Genomic DNA, 23048 nt, shown 5'->3' on the forward strand with positions numbered 1-23048 from the left:
TGATCTAGCGTCTCTCTCTCTCTCTCTCTCTTTCTTTTCTTTCTCTCTCTCTATTAGATTCGGCTGTTCCAAAACTCCTTGCAGATCCCCTGAGATTCTTCATTGAATGCAGATGTTCTATTTGCTCAATCACCTTCTACAACGAAGTCATCTGTCTTGAAAAAAAATATATATGCTGTCAACAAATATTCTCCTAGGCTTACTTGTTTTTGGAAAGTTGTTTTAAAGCATGTAAAACACATCACCAGGAGAAGACCCTTTGAATTCCCCAGGAGAATGCTTCATATTTTTCCTCCACAATGCCTTCAGCCATATATGGATTCATGTTTTGGTTCACTCCTCTCAAAAACTTTAACCATTATGACTTTGTGGGCCAGCTAGTCCAAGGAGACAAACAAATAACTATCAAAGAACTGTTCTCATAGAAATACAGTAGATATATCTATATATAAAATTCCTACCCAGGCATCAAAACAATTTTTACTGAATAACAAAGTTGGAAAGAACCTTGGAGGTCTTCTAGTCCAACCCCCTGCTCAAATGGGTGTCCAGTCTTTTCTTAAAACTCTCTACCCACAACTTCTTGAAGTAAGCTGTTCCACTCATTAATTAACTGATTAATCCATTGTTTAATGCCCGATTGGCTTTTGTAATCACAGATTTGTAGAACTGGAAGCCCTATGAGACCATCAACTCCACCATCACTACTACACCCCACCAATCCCCGTGCAGGAATCCAAATTAAAGGGGGCTTCCCTGATCTCTGTTTCAACAAATCCAATGAAGTGAAACCCTCTTGTAATTTTGATTTGAAACATCAATTCATTTCGACTAGAATTACAATTCAAATAGTCAATTTCATCTTCCTAGGCTGACCCTACCTGGGTCTAGGTATAATTTCTGTAATTAATGTTAAGAAAATATGATTTTGCTGGATCAAAACAATCAGGATCTCATTTCTCAGGTAAGCACAAAGATGTTCTCGGATGTCTATGATCAGGAACCCAAAATATAGGAAAAAAAACACCTCCTCAAAACTATTTGTCACAATTTCCTTTGGTCATAATTGCTAATCTGTTGTGGATTTATTTGATTCAGCTTGTTTCAAGTCTTGTTCTCCACCAAATTGGTAGAATAAACAGACCGGGGAATAAATTCTACAGGTGGATTCCAGGGAACTCTGCAAGAAAATTCCCTTGTTCGGCTTTGTTTAGAGTTAATTGAAAAAAAAAGGAAGGCCAAGGGAGGTTACAGACTCTCAGACCTGTACCATAGAGAGAACATCTTTACACCCAAGAACATCACCCAGGAGATATTCCAAAATTCAACAAGGAACTGTCAAGACTGAACCGTTTGAGTGCTGAGAATTTGTGCACGCATTGTGAATGCCTGGAAATCTTCAAGGTCACCACTGCAGGTGTTGGAGAAAGAGATGGACTGTTCCCACAACGAAAGGACATCTTATATTTGGACAATGTGAGGGGTGAGGAGAAAGGGAAGCTATTGTTTAACTCGACAATGATTTGTGTGGGAAAACCAGAGCTGGTTTTGATTCTTCAGTACCAAAATGGTGTATCCAATAAAGTTTTACTTTTGGGAATTCAAAGCTCCCGAGTGTGTTTACTTGTTTTGGGTTCGCTAATCGGACAGTTGACAGGAATTTTGCATTGTTTCATCATCATTACTGGGAAAGGACATTTCAACTGGGAAAGGACATCCCAAAAACTTCAAGGAGCTTTCTTACTTTGTGGGGGGTTATTTAGACTACTTTTAGAAGGAGCGTTGCTTATTTATAGTCTACATTCAATTCTACTGTTGAAGGGCTGAGGTAGTTGTATCTTAATATTCCCCATTGCAATATTTCATATGATTTTTGTTTCTTTTTTCCAGATTGTTTATATTGTTTTCATTTTTGTTAATTTTATTTGTTCTAAATTAAAGAAGTTCAACATCTTGCACAATCCAGCAAATGGATTAATTCAATAACCAGAACAAGCACTTTATTCAGTAGTCTAAATGTTTCACCTTTTTACATCCCTCTGAATGAAAAAGAGAACAAAATTCTTGCCCCTTAACAGGGCTGTTTCATCCCCATCATGCTCCTTGCAGCTTTTAGAGGTGAACATTTTTTTAATGATGTTACACCCCTGGTCACTTTCATAAAGAATTTTATCATGAAAGTTACTTAAGAGACGTAGATTGTAGTCATCCTTTATTGAAACTTTATGTAAAATTTTATTTACATATATACAGATTTAAGAAGCCCTTACGTCTTATTGTTTTGCTCCTGGTCTGCTTTTTCTTTTTCTGTTGTTCTTTTTATCTTCCTGGTTCAGATAAACAAAGGGAAACTGTTGAAAAACGAGCAATTTAGGAAAAAAAATTTTTTTAATGAAGTCTACAGTTGACTTCACTGGTCTGGCCACACAGATTTTCATGCTGGCTTGATTCAGACATTATGCTAAGACAAGGGTTGGGTTTCCTATAGTATGTAAAACATTAGACCTTTCTCTCCTGTTACTCATTGTACAAATTGATTTGAGGTTTTCAGAACACTTTTGGTAGCGCCTGAAAGTTGCTAACTTGACTTGATCAATGGAAAACTGGAAGGAGTGAACCCCAACCTCATGGCCCCCAACTTGCACAGATGTTGGAGGGATCCAGGGATGTTGGAGGATGGAAAAAAGTCAAAATGGCAACTGCAACCATGTGATTGAAACCTGCATTCAAGTATACCTATCCATTTACCCAATGAATCCATTTTCTAGCATGGCACACTATTCTGCAGGAATGGTAAACTAAGCAGATGGTATTTGCATAATTCATTTCTCCTCTCCAAACCAACGCAAAACCCCAATCAAGGTACTTGACTGTCTAACTGTGGTTAATACATTTATCTCAGTTACTGAATTAATCTATTTTCAGGGTTTGCATTAAATGTTATAGCTCCAAAGTCTAACCAAGGTTATGCAAATCAATCTGCCAGTAGTTCCTCAGTGACTTGGGGGATTGTGCTTGGTGAACGTAGCAGGGGCTTAGGCAGGGGTGTCTACAGGGAGGGTGAAGATGGCACCAGCTCCAATGCCATCAAAAGTCCTTCAATCCAGCCATGGCGTTGAAGTTGCTATCTTGACGTTTGGATCCCCCAATAATAAACACCCCTGGAAATATTCCAGACTTTTTGAGCTAGTGGTGAAGGCAACCAGCAAATAAGACATGGTCTAGAAGTCAATTGAATAGAACCATGTAGCAAATATTCCAAAACAGTTATGTGGGGTAAAGAGAGCTGAAACATTCCTTAAGTCCTGGGAAGGGAGGTGGTTTGAAAGAGAGACCCAGCCTGGGCCTTCCCTGGATCAATGGGGGTTTGAAGGGGAAGGAAAGTAAAACACGATCCAAGTTTTAAGATGCTGTTACTGCTATTTTATGGAGATAGGCTGCCAAGACAGCCTATCTCCATAAAGCCAACTTCTAGTCTTCTGGCGGTGTTTCCTGATCTGGTCTACCCTAAACAGCTGACATCACACAAAGAGCAAACCAGGCTTCCAATATCCCTGGAGATTTACATAGCTTTTTTTAACCTAGATGTTGAGAAACACAAACCAGAGAAGAACCAACGCAGAGGAGGAAGAGAAAGCAAGAGGAACAGCATCGGACAGTTCACGGCCACTTCCATTTTGTGTCTCGGGCAAAAGAACAACTGTTTCCTTCCTACAGATGATAAAGTGCTTGGCAATTTTTATTTTGTGCAGGGGATCTCCACAGAGTCTGGTCACAACATCAGGCATCAGCCATTGGTGGTGCAATCTGTTGTTGTGCGAAGAGCGCAAGGTGAGACTTCACAGTTGCCCAACTCAATGTTGCTGAGCCTGGGAGTATCTTCTAAGTGTGAGTTCCTCTGCAAACCTCACCAGGAGTTAAGCAGCCAGTGGTGTGTTTGCACAACACTCAAGCAGCTCAGGTAAACGCCGAGCACAAGATGCTCAGGATGGTTAGTATTCATCAGTGTTAAGATTTTCAAAGCCTAGCAATTTGGATAGATCCAGCCTTTGGGCTGAGTTAATATGCAAACCTCAAAAAAGTTCTGCTTCCTTAGCCAGATTGAAGTATGTTGTGGGAATCCAGAAAGCTTGATTGTCATTATTGCTCTCAAATGGCATGAATGTTTCCAACCTGATCATTTCATCACAAAGGTACACTTTAAATGAGAGCAAGTTTGTCCCCCTCTCTGCCTTTCACCACTGGTATTAAAACACAGTGTGGTTTTCAAAGGAGACCCTACAAAATCCCCTCAGGGTTAAGAACAAGCCTAACTTGTTAGCAGCATGTCAGAATTGTGATGAAATGTTTTCTCTAAAGGCTAACACTCCCTGTTCTGCCATCCTTCACCCTGCAAAATCTCCTCAGAATTCAGAACAAGCCTAAGTATACCAGCATGTCAGAATTGTGATGAAGTGTCTTCTTTAAAGGTTAATGCTCCCTGTTTTTTCATTCTTCAGCTCTGAAGGCATTTCTGAGACCTTGTTGTGAGCCCCTTAGCAGACCAAGGAAGGGGCAGCTCTCCTCAGCTGAGTCTTTTTTGGAAACTATCTATCCCAAACGCTAAGGAATCAGAAAAATTAAGGCCACTGAAATATTCCTGTCACAACCCCCATCACGTTGTCCTGCTCTTCAGGCTGATGGGATTCACAAAAACTGAACATTTCTCCCTGTTAAGGCACCTGGTGAAGATCATTAGTCTTCTTCCCCCCACCCATCCACCCCGGATTCCACCCTGTAGCCCAAGATGCACCAAGTATCATTGCTTGAAGTCAAAAATTCGGTTCCAGTAGTAGAGGAAAGCTGGCGAGTTGCTAGTCCCTATGATAACCAGCAGCAGCAAGTAGAGAGTCATCATCACCGCAAAACGATGTTTGGAGAGCCACGATTGACCGGAAAGTCTACAAGATAGAGAGAATAGAATAACAGAGCTGGAAGTTGGAGGACTTCTAGTCCAACCCCCTGCTCAAGCAGGAGACCCTATACCAGTGGTGGGTTCCGGATCCCGGTGCAATGAGGCTGGGCATCAACATGAATCCACACAGTGCGCGCATGCATACTTACTGCATGCGACACTCCAGCTGCTCAGCAGAGTGTCGTGCAGGCACCGTATGCTCCATGCGCAGAAGCGCCGATTGGCTCAAATACAGGTAAGAGGGTGGGCGGGCGGGTAGGCCCTCCAGAGCACTGTACTGGAACTATACCTGGTGCTCCCAGCAGGCACCAGTACATCCGTACAGGGGTGTACCGGTTGCATCCCACCACTTCCCTATACCATTTCAGACAAGTGACTGTCTGTTTCCAGTGTTGGAGCATTCACAACTTCTAGAGGCAAGTTGTTCCACTGATTAATCGTTCTGTCAGGAAATTTCTCCTTAGTTCTAAACTGCTTCTCTCCTTGATTAGTTTCCATCCATTACTTCTTGTCCTGCACTCAGATGCATTGAAGAATAGCTTGACTCCCTCTTCTCTGTGCCAGCCTCTCAAATATTTGAACACTGCTATCATATCTCCCCTAGTCTTCCTTTTCATTAAACTAGACATACCCAATTCCAGCAATCGTTCTTTATGTTTTAGCCTCCAGTCCTCTAATCATCTTCATTGCTCTTCTCTGCACTCTTTCCAGAGTCTCCACATCTTTTCTACATCGTGGTGACCAAAACTGGATGCAGTATTTCAAGTGTGGCCTTACCAAGGCATTATAAAGTGGTATTAACATTTTACGTGATCTTGATTCTATCCCTCTGTTTATGCAGCCTAGAACTGTGTTGTCTTTTTTGGCAGCTGCAGCACATGGCTGGCTCATATTTAAATAATTGTTCGCTAGGACTCCAATATCCCTCTCACAATTACTACTATTGAGTGAAGTACCACATGCACAAAAACCATGTGCATTTTATTTTCCTTGCCTAAATGTAGAACCTTCCTTTTTTCAGCACTAAATTTCATTTTGTTAGATAGTGCCCAATGGTCAAGTTGGGGAGAAAGAATGTAGTCCACAAGTTTTGGAAGTGTGAATTATTTTTCAGGCCTGAAGTTCTATTCCCAATTCTATACAAACAATATAATGTCAGGCTTTTTCCAAAAAACAAGTGAAAAAGATGCAGTTGGCTGATAAGTCCATAAAGTAAAAACTCAATTTAGGGAACAATTTAACCTTTCTTCCTCTCAGTTCAGTTTACTGGAGATGGTTGTTGTTGCAGAGAAAAAAATGGAGACAGGTTAAGTATAAGACATAAATGGTGTCTTATATATGTATATGTTTAGCCTTAGGTGAAAGAAAGAAGATCCTTTATGTCTTAAATCAAGGGTCCCCAAACTTGGTAACTTTAAGACTTGTGGACTTCAATTCCCAGAGTTCCCCACCCAGCAGGACTCCAATTTGGCCACTTTAAAACTTGTGGACTTCAACTCCTAGAATTTCCAGTCAGCAGGACTAAGAGAAGGAAGGAAGGAAGGAAGGAAGGAAGGAAGGAAGGAAGGAAGGAAGGAAGGAAGGAAGGAAGGAAGGAAGGAAGGAAGGAAGCCGCCTGGAGAATTCTGGGAGTTGAAGTCCACAAGTCTTAAAGTTGCCAAGTTTGAAGATCTCTGTCTTAGATGGACATGTTGCTAGAAAAATTCTGGATCCAAATACAGACTCTGATCCAGAAGAGCTTAAAAATTAATATAGAGTTGAAATCAGAGGGGTTTGGAAAAGAGTCATGGAATTTTGCTTTTTTATATGATAACTGCAGTGAGATTAATTATATGTACAAAGATGGCAAGATTCAACGTAATCTAGGTTGAAGGAACAACAAGCCAAGGTTACAGAATTCGCTAAAATGGCTAAATTGGCTTCTTCAATCAGAGAAAAGTGGAGTGTTACATTTACTGCTACCTGGAAACCTCTTATTGGCTTTTTTCACTTGAAATAGAAAAATGTTGTAAGATTTATGGTTTGGAAATAGACAGAATAGACTGTAGAAAGCTATGTGATTACCTTAATAGTAGGAAGCAAACTTATAATTGTATTTGTAACTGCTGTGAAGAATATTGGACAGAAGGGGGCAGAGTGTGAACAGGTAGTCCTTCATTTACCACTGCAATTGAGCTCCAAATGTCTGTTGCTAAGCAAGAAAGCGACATTTGCTCCATTTTACAACCTTTCTTGCCACAGTGAATCATTGCAGCTGTTAAGTGAGTACCCGGTTTCCCTGAAAATAAGACCTCCATGGATAATAAGCCCAATCAGGCTTTTGAGCGCATGTGCTAAAATAAGCCCTTCCCTGAAAATATTATGACACAGCAGCAGCCACGTGGGGACCACGCTCAAAAATAATAAGACCTTTCCGAAAACAAGGCCAAGCGTTTATTTTGGGGGTCAAAAGAATATGAGACCCTGTTTTATTTTCGGGGAAACACGGTGATAGCAATAGCACTTATAGCTTCAAAGCGCTTTTACAGACCTCTCTAAGCAGTTTACAGAGTCAGCCTCTTGCCCACAACAATCTGGGTCCTCATTTTACCGACCTCGGAAGGATGGAAAGCTGAGTCAACCTTGAGCTGGTCGGGCTCGAATTCCTGGCAGTGGGCAGTTTTAGCCTGAAATACTGCATTCTAACCACTGGGAAGGGAGGGAGGGAAGGAGGGATAGCATTTATATATCACTTGACAGTGCTTTATAGCCCTAAGCGGTTTAGTGAGAAAATTGTCCCCAATAATCTAGGTCCTCATTTTATAGCCCTAGGAAAGATCAAACTCCTGAGAGTGGGAATGCCTGCAATACTTCCGTCTAACCACTGCACCACCACAGCTAAGTAACATGGTTGTTAAATTAATCTGGCTTCCTCATGGACTTTGCTTGTCAGAAGGTCACAAAAGGGGTTCCCATGACCCTGGGAGGCTGCAACTGCCACAAATATGAGTCAATTGCCGAGGCTGTGGATTTTGATCCCGTAACCATGGGGATGCTGCAATGGTCATAACTCTGAAAAATGGTCATAAATCCCTTTTTTCAGTGCCGTTGAAACTTTGGTCACTAAACAAACGGTTGTAAATTGAGGACGAACTGTATCCTGTTGTTACAATGTATGTTTTATCCTTGTGTCCCCCTTTAGCTTCGTGCAGAAGGTTACAGCTGCCATGGGGCCATACTTTCATCGTTGCAGTCATAAGAACTAGCAGCTTGACTTAAAATGTGGAGAGGAAACCTGATTCCTTGAAAGCTTAGTTCTGCAGCCAGTTTTCTTCAGCTGCATGACAACTCTACCACCACTGGGGTTTCATGTGCCTTTATGTCTGGGTTGGAGTCCTGGTGGCGCAGTGGTTAAGAGCAGTACTCCAGGGTAATTTTGCCGACTGACAGGGGTTCAATCCTGACTGGCTCAAGATTGACTCAGCCGTCCATCCTTCCGAGGTGGGTAAAATGGGCACCCAGATTGTTGGGGGCAAGAGGCTGACTCTGTAAACCGCTTAGAGAGGGCCGTAAAGCACTGCAAAGCGGTATATAAATCTACATGCTATTGCTATCTGCCTCTTTTGCAGTTTCTCTTATTCTGAATTCTCTTTTTCTGAATTTTTGAGCCATGGTGACAGGAGAAGCTTCAGACATGCTCTAAAGCAGCTATGGTGAACCTTTTTTGGCTCGTGTGCCATAAGCAGGTGGAGCGCAGGGGGTGTGTGCGCAGGAATGCCGCACCCATAATGCAATGTGTGACCCCCACAGTGCGCATGACAGGTGTTCCCCTCCCATTTTTTGCATGCTTTTTTCACCCTCCCCAGGCTTCAGAGGCTTTATAGGAGCCTGGGTAGGGTGAAAACAGGCCCTCCGGAGGCTTCAAAAGCTTCTCTGAAGCCTCTGGAAGGTCCCTGAAGGCTCCAGAGGGCTTAAACCGGCCCTATGAGCATACCGGAAGTCTGTTCCCGAACTTCCGGTTTGCCCATAGGGCTGGTTTTATTGCGCTCCTGAAGCCTCTGGAGGGGCTCTGGGGCATGGGGAAGACTGTTTTCACCCTCCCCAGGCTCCTATAAAGCCTCTGGAGCCTGGGGAGGGTGAAAAATGGCTTTAAAAAAGGCTGAATTCAGCTGGACAGCGCGCACATGTGCACTGGCCAGATTACAGGGCAACGCCACACGTGCCGTGACATGGCTCCGCATGCCACCTGTAGCACGCGTGCCATAGGTTCGCCATCCCGGCTCTAAAGGTATCTTCACTGATAGGACAGTGAAGTCCTCAAGGGGGGAAGGAAGGGACACTCACCTTCGGTGCTGCCTCTGTGAATATATTAGCAAATATTTCACCCGTATCAGCTGGTTGTTTGTAACTACAAAATATTTCTGAGGGACGTCACCCCCTTCACTGTTCTTCACTCTGGCTCTCTTCCTGTCAATTTCTTTAGAGTCTGCCAAAAAAAAAGAGAGGGGGGGAGTAAGATTCTGGATGAAACTGAGAAAAGAAACCGAGATTCTTGTGTGCAAAGAATGGTTTGATTGTAAGGTCTGCCTTGCAAGTTATGTAGAAGGTCCAAAACTTTTGAGGAGCCTTGAAGAGCTTAATAGGAGACCATGGCTGAGCAGAGCATTGCAAAAGGATGGGGAGGATGGGCCCCTGCCATATGTACCTTCAGCACACAAACCCCTAAATTCAGATCAGCAAGTGGCTATGGCTATATTCAGTTTGGCCAACATGTTGAAATACCAAATTCTCAGGGAGGAAAGGAGGGAAGCAAGCAAGCAGAAGGGAGAGAGAAGGAAGGAAAAGAGGAAAGAAGGAAAAGAGAAAAGGAGGGTGTGAGATTTCCTAAAAATGCCCTAATTGATTCATAAGTATCAAGGCAAATTTTCAATACAAAACCAGTCATTTATTAGGAGCACCATTAGGCAAGATATGTTCGCAGTCAATCCTCTGCTTTGTTTGATTTATCTCTGAACTTTGCCCACATTCCTTCGCTGTGTCATAAATCACATTACCCTATAAGATGCACCCCTCCCAAACCGGCTGCACACACACCCCATTCTGTCCCCATGACAACACTGAGAGTTGACATTGGGAGGGAGGGAGGGAAGCAAGCAAGCAGAAGAGAGGAGGGAGGGAAGACATGTCTATGCAGGCAGCAGGAATCCAGCTCAACCTTCCTTGTCAATGAGTTGTGCAAATCCAAGCTTAAAGGATTTGAGGTTGAAGATCTTTGGGAGATCTTGGAAAACCGAGTTCTGGTTAAGCAGTCGTAAGTTTATATGTAGCAAGAGTCACTTGCTCTCAACGGGTAACAAGGCGGCCAGGTTCCTCGGACAAGGTTGAGAAAGCAAGCCATGCATTTTGAATGGGAAGATTTGAACAGCCAGCAGTGAGTGCTACAACTCAGTTGCCCCAATTCCATTAAGTGTGAAATGCAGGAAATCCGGAAATCCAGGCAGTTCAAATGAATATGGAGCTTTATGGCAAGCTTAAGCTCTCTGCAAGAATCTGAGCTACTAACGGTCCAAGCAAATTGGCGATAGATAAGGAATTCAAGGCAGGCTAGACTCAGATCTCTTAGGACCGCGAAGGGACTCGTGACTGGTGACACATTTCATTCCTCCCTTGGGCTCAGCCTGCTCATTTCCTACAGATGTCATGTTCCTGCCAGCTTCCCCACTGACTTTGCTTGTAGGAAGCCAGAAGTGAGGGTCATGATCAAGTGACCACTGGGATGTTGCAACCATTTTAAGCAAAAGGAACGGCCAATAAGTCCCTTTGTTCAGCCCAAATGTACCTTTGAATGGTAGCTGAAGAACCAGTTACTGAAAAAAGACGAGATGTACAATCGAGGGCTCCAAGTTGGGGGAAGTTCTTTCTGAGACTCACCTTTTTTCTTCACTTGGCACTTGACATCTGGATGATCAATGACCTCGCAAACTGCGACACAGCTGAGAATTGGGCCCATCGCGCTTCGCTGCCAGCCTAGACTGTGTGGACTGTAGAGGAGGGCCAGGCTTAAGTCGCTGGTCAGATAGGTGCCTTCCCCAAACAAGGAAGTCTGAAAAATACCAGAAAGATTTCTATCTCCTTGGCCAAAGAAGAATTCTAGAATTCTAGTAATTGTTCCATATTTTATTCCTGGATACTTTCTTTTAATATTCTGGTGACCATATGTCCTTTATTATATAAGGCAGCCTTTATTTCAGAGAGCTTTTTCCATTCCCCCACCCCTTAGTTTTGCTCTTGAAACTTTGCTTTGTAGCGGCAAAGGGATAAACATAAAAGATTATTTAAAAAAAAAAAAAACTCTTTCAAATTTGCCCCTTTTTCAGCAAGTGGAGAAATCCAGGAGACTGCAGACTGCTGGAGGGAGAACAATATAAGAAAAGATAAGACCTTCACACCAAGGCCTGTTGCCCACTTATCTTAGAATGAGATTTGCCCCTTTTTCAGCAAGTGGGGGAATCCAGGAAATTCCAAATTGCTAGCCTATTGGCCACCTTATTTAAAGTAAGGATTTAACATCCCACTCATCTGGAGTTCCCAGAGGTCTCTACAGCAGAAACTAAGAGCCTTAGGCCGTATGAAGTTCTGTCAACCTTACAAGGTAGTCCAAGAAGGAAGCATGCCTCTCAAGACTGACTCAAACCTTCACCTATATTCCACTTTGCTTGCAACTTGACTCATCATTGGTTCTCGTGAGATGTAACTGCCCCTCCTCAAGGACACTCAGAGGAGATGCCACAGCGTGGCCGGCTGGTTCCCCAAAAAAATTAACAGAAGGGAATTGGTGGACATAATGGACTGTGGATGGTCTGTGGAGAAAGGCGAATGAACTATGAGTGTGTTTGCATGGGAAGCTCAGAGCTGGGTTCTCTTCTTCTGTGCCACTGTTTATACTCTTTGTGCCACAAAGTTTATACTCTTTGTAAAATAATGTCCCGGGAGTTTCATTTTCTAGATTCGCCAACTGGACAGTTGACAATGCCAAGGTGAACTAAGTCTACTTTATTGTAAGGTTACATTCACAGAATCTTGCAAGTCTGAAAGTACATCTCTTCCCATCCACCTCTTTACAGCCCAAGAAAGTAGAGAGGGTTTATTCTTAGGTGTTTGCTACCCCCCTCCAGTCATTCTGTGGGCTAAGCTGTCTTTTATCTGACCATTATTCTATGGATCTTCCCCGTTTCCCAAAGTCATGCCCACATACCATTATATCTTCTCAAAAAGCCATCTGGTTTGCTAACACAGCAGAGAGAATGCTGTCCCAGAACCAGTGATGGTGCAGTGGTTAGAATGCAGAATTATAGGCTAACTCTGTTTATTGCCAGGAGTTTGATTCTGACCAGCTTCAGGTTGACTCAGCCTTCCATCCTTCCGAGGTGGATAAAATGAGGACCCAGATTGTTGGGGGCAAGAAGCTGACTCCGTAAACCACTCAGAGGGCTATAAAAGCACTATAAAGCGGTATGTAAGTCTAAGTGCTGTTGTTCTGGTGCTGTAGCTTTTGGACTGAGAGAGATCCACCTTCCTTACTCTCCTCCTTGGATGCAAACCAAGCTCATTCCTTACCCTGTTCAAATGGCACTGCAACCCGTTGTGCATGATGGAATGGAAGTTCTCCAAGCGGCTCCCATGGAAGGCATAGATGAGGTCTCTCCCCGCCTGAGTATCCTCAAATTTGGCATTCATTTCTTTGCAGTAGGTGATTTCAAACAGGAAGTCTGGCACTGGGACAGGCATGTTGGGAGCTCCTGCCAGTTCCTGGATTTTCTCATACTGAAAAAATATTAAAAATATAGGAATGTTATTTACATGGAAGATCTCGCTCTCTCTTGCTTTTAAGCCCTCTGAGCTTCAGGGTCTTCAGATTACACGTGAAGGAAGGAGCCACAGATCTGTACTCACCCCTGAAAACTTGGGAGGGGGGGGTATCAGTGATTATTGGGGTCCTCAAGTAGAACATGTCAAGGATTGATGGTCACAATAGGACAGCGACATCCTTTTTGGTTCCTTTGACATCTTGCATGTCACCTGGGACTTTCAACATCCAGCTGACTTCCCCATTGACTTTGCTCATGGGAAGCCAGCAGGAAGTTGCAAGGAAGTCCTGATTTAATAACCCGCGATCCTTCCTAAACGACAGCAACAGAGACTGCAAGGTTTGCTACGGCTAAGCAGGGGAATATTCTGGCATCACATTTTTTAGCTGCATCACTCAGTGATGGAAAATGTGGTCCCAATTATTGTCATTAATGAGGACTACCCTGCTACTTCAAAGTGATTTGGTCATAACTCAAGCCAAGTGGGGAAAAGCTGTCCTAAGGAATTAAAAGTAATTTTTTTTTAAATGACCCCCCCCCCCAAATAAATAAATAAAAAGGAACCATTCTGGAGCTAGATCCACCTAATGGTTTGTCTTGTTTTTCAACTGGGTTTTCCGCTGCTCCAAATACAGGTACACTTCGACTTGCAACAGTTCATTTAATGACCATTCAAAGTTACAATGACACTGAAAATAGTGACATGATGATTTTTCATGACCATTGACCATGGTCATGTGATTTACATTTGTCTGTAACAAATGTAACAACTGACTCATATTTATGACTGTTGCAGTGTTCAGGAATCATGTGATCGCCTTTCGTGACAAGCAAAATCAATGCAGGAGCCAGACTCATTTAACAACCGTGTGACCAATTTAACAACTGCTGGACTCACATAACAACTCTGGCAAGAAAAGTCATTAAAAGGGGTAAAACTCCATTAAGAAATTTCTCACGTATTAACATAGATTTTGGACTCAATTCTGGTCATAAATTGAGGAGTACCTATACTGTAGGTAAAGGTAAAGCCTTTCCTGTCCAGCCCTTTCCAATTCTAGGGCATGGTGCTTATCTCTGTTTCTTAGTCAAGGGAGCCAGCATTGATACTTCTGTGGTCATGTGGCCAAACATGACTATGTGCTCTTACCTTCCTACCGAAATGGTACCTATTTATCTACTTGCATTTGCATGCTTTCTAACTGCTAGGAGCTGAGACAAAAACAGGTGGCTCAACCATCAGGCGGTACTCGGGTCTCAAACTGCCAGCCTTCCAGTCGACAAGCCCAGCACCTTAAGCACTAGGTCGCCCTTCTATAGTAGTTGGACATAAATCCAAAGCCAAGCTAAGCATTTTGTTTCAACCCAGCCTAACCGTTTAAGACGATCCTAGCTCAGTCTTTTTGCAGGAAATCCAAGAGTGTCTCCATTATGCAGAGCTCGGGTCTCAAACCCAGGCTGTCAATTCCCCAGCTGACAAACTCAGTGTCTTTAATCACTGAGCCATCACGCCACTCCAAATATTGTATTCCAAGGGAAAAGAGTGACAGTCTGGCTTTATGGACCATCACAAAGGAGCACTTTTGGTCCTTCCTTTCTATTGCATTTATCTTCACTGCCACAAATCTTGACAGAACATCCAATCTCTTCTCTTCTTAAAATCAACTCTATGCAAATCTTTTTGCTATTGTCTCTGCAACTGGCGCTGATGGCTACAGCCCACTCCCAGAGCTTAATTTTTAACTAAGTCATAAAGGCAACATACTTTTTTTGGAGGATGTGGTTGTTTCTTTGCAAAATAAAATAGTGAAAAACAACAACCAACTCAACTCTTCCCAGATGAATTTTCAGCTCTCAAAACAGCTTTTGATTTGACTTCTTTGAGTTGGGTCTTCCTTCCATCCAGGAAAATTCTCACCTTGTTTTTGTTGGTGGAGTGGATGCACCAGGCCTTAGAAGACAGGATCCAGTGGAGCAGCTCCAAAGTTCTTTGGTCAGGATTTTGGGGAGAATCCAAGAATTCTTGCAAGCTCCCTAATGCACTTGTATCTGCAAGCTGAGAATGGAACACAGAAAAAGGATGGGTAGAGTTTTTCTACACAATTTCACAACTCCAAGCCCTCCACTGGTTCAAACAAGAAAACATATAAAAAAATATATTTCTTACAGTTCAAGGGTATGCAGCTTTGAAACATAAAGGGAGCCAAGCTCAGCTCCTGGGCTCAACTTCATGAGCAAATTGAGGTAACTCTCTGTTTTGTTTTCTTTGTTTTGTACATTGGGAATTTGAATTAAAAATTGTGGACGCTGGCAATGTTAGTCCCCTTCCGTATATTTGCCAACAGAGTTGTCTGGATTTGCTCATAAAGCTTATGATGCTCTATGTTTCAATTTAGGAGTAAGAAATTATTATTTTGTTCTTGTATAATTTTAATCTTATTTGGATTGATTGATGTGTATGTTTTTATAGGATGTTTTAGAAGAACAGTATGTCTGTTTGTTTGTGTGTGTGTGTGTGTGTTATGTATGTATATTTCAACATAACGAAAAGAGACAATTTGGGGGAGGGAATCAAAAAAGAAAAAAAGTTGAAAAATGACAAAAAAAAAAGAGGAGAGGGAGAGGGGAGGAAGAGAGAAATGAGGGGAGGAGAGGATTGACTTCTAACTTTTTTCAGTACAGGTACAACTATATAATAAAATAACCTCTTACACAAAGATATGACAAAAAAACACAGAAACATGTAAAAATACACAGATTAAACAATCCCAATAATGACACAGAGGTGTCAAACACAAGGCCCGTGGAACAGATCCGGTCTGCGATGTGTTCGGATCCCACCAACGGGACTGCCGTTTCAGCCCGGTCTACCCAATGCGAAGAGCAAACATGGCTTCGGCCTAGTCTACACAATGTGAAGAGCAAACATGGCTTCGGCCTAGTCTACCCAATGCGAAGAGCAAACATGGCTTCGGCCTAGTCTACCCAATGCGAAGAGCAAACATGAGGCCAGCAGTTTGGGAAGTTACATCAAGTCCACTCACCCCAGGTCAACAACAGCCCTGATGCGTCCCTCAATGAAATCGAGTTTGACACCCCTGATTAAAAATATATAGCAAAAAACCCTCTTACTCTGAAGTTTAAACATAACAACTTCTTAACGGCTATAAGTTTAAACGTAACGACTGCCAATGACTTCTTCAGCTTCAACCACCATAATACATAGGCAATCGATACAAACTCAAGGTTCAAACTCGATGGCAGAAAATGCGACTTCAGCAACAGAGTGGTCAACGCCTGGAATGTTCTACCCGACTCCACTGTTACAGCCCCAAACCCCCACAGCTTCAACCTTAAACTGTCGACTGTGGAACTTACCCCATTCCTAAGAGGTTCATAAAAGGTGCCTGCCTAAGCGCACCGACATGTCTTCCGTCCCTGTCCTACTGTCCCCATTTATTTGTATTCATTTCAGGTGCTCATGTCCATGTTTATACTTATACTTGTTATCTTGTACATGTTTGACAAACAAACAAAGTATCATCAGCTTCATGACCAAATCCAGACAATTATCTTGGGAAGCTTATGGAAGGGGATCGACACTGCTAATTTCCCAGTTTTTTTTGCTTCCAATTCCCCATCTAAACCTCTGCCCTGGTATTCTGTGGCAGTTTCCCATCCAAAAAGTAACCAGAAATGACCAGCTTGGCCTTTTGCAAGATTGCCTGCCAATATTATGGTTTGATCAGCACAGTGACAGGCTAATAATGAAAGACCTGAGAATTCTCCACTCAAACGTTATGCAAACCTCCAGGTCTCACAACAGGAAAATGGTAATAAGAACAAGAATTCTGTTTTTATCATTAACAAATATCTCCTAATCATACGGCCAACTAGCCTGAGAAAGAATTTCCACACGCATCTTTGCCCTTCTGGATAAGTTTAGCAAATATCATCAGTAAACCTATTTTTCTGCATAAAACACCCAACGGGCTTATTCCACATGCTGCTCCTGGATAAGATTGAGCTGTGCATGACATTTAACTAGAAAAACAGCCCTTGCAGATGAAGAGATGGAAGAGATAGCAATAATTTCTAACAGGGAACAAATAGAATATCTTTTAAGAATTCAAAACAGAATAAAGAATAAAGAGAAAGATCTAAAAATAACGGGGGAACTGCAGATGGATGCTCTAGAGATTTAACAGAAAGAGATATACTGTATGTTGTAGCAGATGAAATATTTAGATTAAATGAACATGATAAAAGGTGTTACAAGATACCAAAAGAGAAGCATGAAGGATTCATCAAAAAGTTAGTAAGAGTTGAAATTCTAAAAAGAGCAAGAGATTTGAAACTGTGTTAATGGAAAAAGCCAATGCAAATTATATGATTTTTAAAAAACAAACATTTTTAACCAACTTCATTGTGGTTTAAAAACTGTCTGTAATTCCCTTTTTCTTGTTTTTCCGCCCGTTCAAATATGGTTGTCTGCAAATGCATTCCTTTTATACCATTTTCAATATGTAACATCAGTTGTCTTGTACATAACTCATAAAGAAAAAAGTTTGTAAATACCAAATTTGTGGTTATTAATGTTCATTTTTTTAAAAAATTATTTTGCTTTATTATTTTAGTTTAAACAGTTTAACAAGGAGTATTAAAAGCAAAATTCTGCTTGTATGTTTAAACAAAATTGAAATAGTTTTTTTTACAATAAAATGAAAAGAATAAAAAAGGGTAAGAGATGATAGATATAGAATATTTTTAAACTTGGTTATGATATTAAGTGTTAGAAAAAAGTAGGAAGTAGAAATTGGGAAAATAGCATTTATACTGAAATATAATAGAATATATTATAATTACTATATATACACAACTGTTAGAAGTTGAAAGGTTATGATTATATATATTTAAATGCTAATATTATCAGAATTGTATGCAAAGTATATTGACCCAGACAATATACTGTTCACCAAGCACTTTTGGATGTTAAAGAAAAAAATATAAATAAAACTATATTTTTAAAAAAACAGCCCTTGCTTTAGTTGAACTGTTAAGCCACTATAACCTCAATTTACAACCATTCATTTAGGGACTGAAGTCACTACAATACCGAAAAAAGTGATTGATGACCATTTTTCACAGTTACAACTCTTGCAGCATTTCCATGGTGATCAAAATTTAGACACTTGTTTACAACGGTTGCAGTGTCCTGGGGTGGTGTGTTCACCTTTGGTGCCTTCTGACAAGCAAATATATGTAGGTACAGGAATAATTTAGTGTTTATCTATTTACCTTGTTACGTTTGTGTTTATATTAGAGGTGGAGACCCTTTGAGAGCTGTATACAACGTAATTTCATTTTAACGTATGCCGATTAGTGTACATTCAGTGACAGTAAAGTTATTCTAAATCTAGAAGTCAAATCGAATGAGGAAGCCAGTGTCAGGCCTGCAATTATATTCTTTTTAGAATTTTGGCCTGCCACACTTTCTCTTATTTCATTATGCTGTTTCATTAGTATACTTGATGGGAAGGGAGAATAGAAAGGAGTAGGATTGTGGAATGTATTGTTGTCATTCTTTTCTAGAAGACCAAGGTCATTTTTTCTCTCTGCACTTTTACATCTGACCGGAAGCAGCTGGGTGGAGATGACAGCGTGGAAGAAGAAGATTGGACCATGTGATGGATTTGTGGGTGTGGGGACAAGATCATGAACTTTTAACTGGGTGGGATTCTGATGTAATTTCCAGAATTGGGATTACACAGATGTGCTAAAATGTCTGGTTTATTAAATTGGAATTTTAAGGATCATTTTGCCTTGGACTCCGATTTAATTCTACATGATACTTGGAACGCTGACAGCCAGATTCATTCAACAACTGTGTTACTAACTTAAAAACAGCAGTGGCTCACATAAAACGGTGGCAAGAAAAGTCATAAAAATGGGGCAAAACTAATTTATTAACTGTCTTCCTTAGCAGTGGAAATATTCAGCTCAATTGTTAATCAAGAACTACCTCTATATAATTTGTTTAGGGAAGCACACAGATGTGTGTTTTGTTAACCCAGCTTTTGAGTCCCGAGCATTGTTGGAGTGCAAGAATGATTTCTCTTCCTGTCAGTCAAATAGGGAACACAGGGACTCCACGGTTGAAAGGGTGCACGGTGCCAATTAAATTACCACCTGCATCTGAAAAGGGACTTCTAAAATTTCCCTATCGGTCCAACCATCTGAGCTGGGCTCTTCTTGAAGGAACAAAGAAATCCTTGGCTCTCTTCCAAGCAGCAGGCCCAACAATTTCCTTGGAAGGCCATTCAAATCATTACTTAAAAGATGAAGGCTGGTTGGCAAAGGTTCAAGGACATGGCTCATTGGTAAACTAGCTTGGCAATTTGTTCTTAGAAAAGTGTTAATGAGAACGGAGAGGAGGAACTGGAAGCTTCGAGCCATTTAGAGCCTCGCAGATCAGTCCCTGGATTCAAACTGTGCATCCCCCCCCCCCCCGCACTTCTGGCCATCACAAAGGTTTCCCAGCCAGCCCTTTCTGAGTGGGAAGAACTGCTGACATCTTACATTGTTACTACGCTTCATCCTGTTTGGCCTCAGACAAAGGGGCAGGCTTCTGACATCAGATGACCCAAATTCCAACCCTCTGATCTCTGATCACCAGCTAAAACCAGACCCCTAACTAACTAGGAAACGTAAAGGTTCCCCTTGCACATATGTGCTAGTTGTTCCCGACTCTAGGAGGTGTTGCTCATCTCCGTTCCAAAGCCAAAGAGCCAGCACTGTCCAAAGATGTCTTCATGGTCACGTGGCCTTCAGAAGTTGTGGGGGCTTCATCCCTGGAGGCTTTCACAAAGAGACTGGACTGCCATCTGTCAGAAATGGTGTAGGGTGTCCTGCTTGGGTGACGGGATTCGACTAGATGACCTACAAGGTCCCTTCCAACACTGTTAATCTATATTTAGTAACTGGATGGGCCAAGATTTATTTTTTAGTAATTGCCTTAATTTTAATCCCAGATTTCCTCTTTCTGCAGCTTCTTTGACTGCCTATGTTTTGGCTTGGGAGGAGAAAAAAAAAAAGAAAATGTTAAAAAGAAAGGAGCGACCTTCCATGGGGCTTTTTCAGTTGTGGTGTCATCGTTGCCAGTAAAGATGACAGATAGCTGGAAAAAATGGGGAAGGATCTCCTGTTTCTTGAGAAATTCAAAAAAGGTGCCCATCCAATTTCTCTAACCTGCAAATCTGGTGGAGAATTTAAAAAATAAATGAGCTGCAGGTGAACTACCCACAAGAAATGCAAGTCTCCGCTTTCCGCAGACAGGGAATCAAAAGTCTGAATTTTTTTCATGCTGTTCACAAGACTTCCCCCTCCTCCCTTGCTAAAATTTTTGAAGCCCACCCATGGGAGGGAGGAATATTGCATGTCCTTGCTCCTAAGGAGGTACATCTGGCAGGGCTCAGAAGAAGGGCCTTCTCTAGGGTGTCTCCTTTCCATTGGGAACGGCTTTCCTGCAGAGATTAGACTGGACCCCACTCTGACACCTGAAGACTGGAGGCACCACTTTGCAAGGCCCTGAAGATCTGATTTTGGCCCTGGGAACACAGAGTGGGATGGAGCCCATCAAGTGGTTTATTGATTGACAGTCAGAATTGTATTTGCCCAACAATGGAAAAACGAACAGATCCCAACAGATGAGAGTGTAATTAAAAAAAAATTTAGAATGCGCAGAAATGGACAGATTAACGTTTACAATTAAGAGAAAAAAAGAAACTTATTTATTTTTACACAGCACTTATTTTACTAGTTAGATAATAAGAACAGAAGTTAGAAATACGGGGATATAAAAAGAATTGTTATAAAGGAGATTTGTTAATGTAACATTTATTTAATAATATTTATTTACTTATTCATTTAATAAGTAAATATTATTATTATAGAATACCTTTCCCTGAAAATAAGCCCTTCACAAAAATATTGCAACATAGCAGCCATGAGGAGACCATGCTCGCCACCTCCTGCACCTCAAAAATAGTAAGACCTCCCTGAAAATAAGGCCAAGTTCTTATTTTGGAGGTCAAAAGAAATTAAGACCCTGTCTTATTTTCAGGGAAACACTTTATCCTTGTGATGAATACTATTGTAAATATTTTGATTATGTTTTCCTAAAAATAATTGTACCTAGACAACACAGTTCGATTGAAATTGAATTTTTACATGTTACATAAGCAAAACATAACAGTGGCTGGTTGACGGATGGGTGGTCGGTAAAAATGAGGACCCAGATTGTTGGGGGCAAGAGGCTGACTTTGTAAACCACTTATAGAGGGCTGCACCGTGAAGTGGTATATAAGTCTAAGGGCTAGGGCTATATTAAGTTTTTCTTTTTGTAAGTTGCCTTCACTGAGAGTGAGTTGGTGGCCATATAAATACTCTAAATAAATGAATACATAAATTTCAGAGGTTCAGTGTAGGGCTCAGCAAGCATGCCAGAAACCACTTTTCCCGCCACGATCGATAAAAATGGCCATTTTGGAATAGGCTCGATCTTGTTAACTGAACATCTGCCTCTTGCCAGTTTAGACCGGGCCAGTGGGACTCCAACCTGCCACTCCCCCTTGCTCAGAAGACCAACAGCTCTGTGAGGTTTGAGCCACACCTTTCTACTCTTCAGGACCCCTCCCTGTCCATGCCTCCTATAATCTCTGCCTGGCAGGGGTGGGGACAACTCACCAGAGCCTCAAAGTCTTTACTGTCCTCCGAGGAGTAGTGTCCTGGGAACGGCCGGAGGACAGAGTCCCTCTTGTAGCTTTGCAGGGCGGAAGCAAAAAGGCTGCATTTTAGGTCAGCGGCCAAGAGGTCCTTCTGGATGATCTCTTGCACCCCTTCTGCGGTGGGGGCAGCACTGTTGTGGCTTGGTGCTGGCATCCCCAGGAGGCTCTGTTAAGGAGGAGAAGGAGGATGGGGAGACCGAGGAGGAGGAACAGAAGAAGAAGAAAAAGAAGAAGAGGAGGACGATGAGGAGAGGGAGGAAGATAGAGAGAAGGAAGAGGAGGAGAAGAGGAGGACGGGAGAGGGAGAAGAGAGAGGGAGGAGGAAGAGAAGAAGAGGAGGAGGGGGAGAGGGAGGAGGAAGAGAAGGGGGAGAAGGAGAAGAAGAGGAGGAAGAGAGGGAGGAGGAGAAGAGGAGGAGAGGAAGGAGGAGAAAGAGAAGAAGAGGAGGAGGGGAGAGGGTGGAGGAAGAGAAGGGGAGAAGGAGAAGGGGAGGGAGAGGAGGAGGAGAGGGAAGAGGAGGAGGAGAAAAGGGTCAGCATAGAAGGCAGCCTGCATTTAAGCCCCCTCCCTACCAATGCGGGGGGGCAGCCCAGCCCTTTCCCGACATTTCCTGGACCCACGAAAAGCCCCTCCTGGTCATCAGACAGTTTTTATCCCGCTTCCCCCCCCCATTAGCACAACTAAACAGAGGCTCCTTCTCTTTCTAGGAAAAAGCCAAGGGACAGGTTGGCATTCAACAGGTAAGGCGGTGCCCACCCCTAACCCTCATCCATTTCAGGGAGGGGCTATCAGCATCCGAAGGCGACCCTCCCCACTGGAGAGCAGGAAGAAATCCAACCGGTGAAGCCTCTGATTAGATGCGCGTCTTCTTACCTTTCCGAACCTCGCGGGCTGCCTGCCGGGGTCCTCGTCCCCTTGTGGAGGGCCGGGGTCTCCCTTCTCTCTCCCACCCCCACGCTCCGGGCTACCCCACCGCCTTTGCCCGGGGGAAGCAACTTGCTCCGAGTTGGAAGCTGCACACCGCTTCCCTTCCAGGATCATTCCCCCACAGGTCCTTACTGAGCATGCGCGGTAAATCTCAGCCACGCTCCCCAACAGCTGTTGGAGAAACACGCCCCTTTGGGAGCATGCGTACTAACTCCAACCGAAGCCTCTCGAGAGCCCTAAACGGCCTTCCCCTCGCACGACGAGTCTGCGCGCTACAGGGTTATCCCGACGGCCCGGCAGTCTTGGGCATGCGCAGTAGCAGCAGTGGAAAGCCAACGGTGGGGGAAGGCGCGTTGACTCCGAGCATGCTCAGTAGCAGCAAGTGAAGCCCTTTTTTGCTTCCACTATGTTGGCTGGAGAATTCTGGGAGTTGAAGTCCACAAGTCTTAAAGTTGCCAAGTTTAGGGACCCCTGCATTATATCAATGCAGAGACTGGTGTGGCTCAATCCTTCTGTTGCTCAAGAGTTAATTGA

General features: G+C 42.7%; 1 protein-coding gene across 2 annotated transcripts; it reads right to left on the reverse strand.

Moving 5' to 3' along the window:
• Positions 1–2194: 2194 nt before the first annotated feature.
• PARP16 (poly(ADP-ribose) polymerase family member 16) lies at positions 2195–22645 on the reverse strand. Of its 2 annotated transcripts, none has more exons than XM_087704358.1 (7): positions 22461–22645; positions 21547–21753; positions 14720–14857; positions 12551–12757; positions 10865–11036; positions 9278–9419; positions 2195–4940 (listed from the first exon to the last, which is right to left on the reverse strand). In XM_087704358.1, exons 1-7 carry the CDS (start codon positions 22626–22628, stop codon positions 4799–4801), a joined length of 1176 nt encoding a protein of 391 aa, XP_087560484.1. In that variant the 5' UTR covers positions 22629–22645; the 3' UTR covers positions 2195–4798. The 2 variants fall into 2 exon arrangements, with proteins under 2 accessions (XP_087560484.1, XP_087560485.1); XM_087704359.1 differs by having other exon boundaries at positions 22426–22549.
• Between the last annotated feature and the right edge of the window lie 403 nt (positions 22646–23048).

This window comes from Thamnophis sirtalis, unplaced genomic scaffold, assembly GCF_051295495.1.
Source record: "Thamnophis sirtalis isolate CommonGarterSnake01/CBP01778 unplaced genomic scaffold, rThaSir2_p1.2 scaffold_2, whole genome shotgun sequence".
In the NCBI taxonomy this organism is placed as follows: Eukaryota; Metazoa; Chordata; class Lepidosauria; order Squamata; family Natricidae; genus Thamnophis; species Thamnophis sirtalis.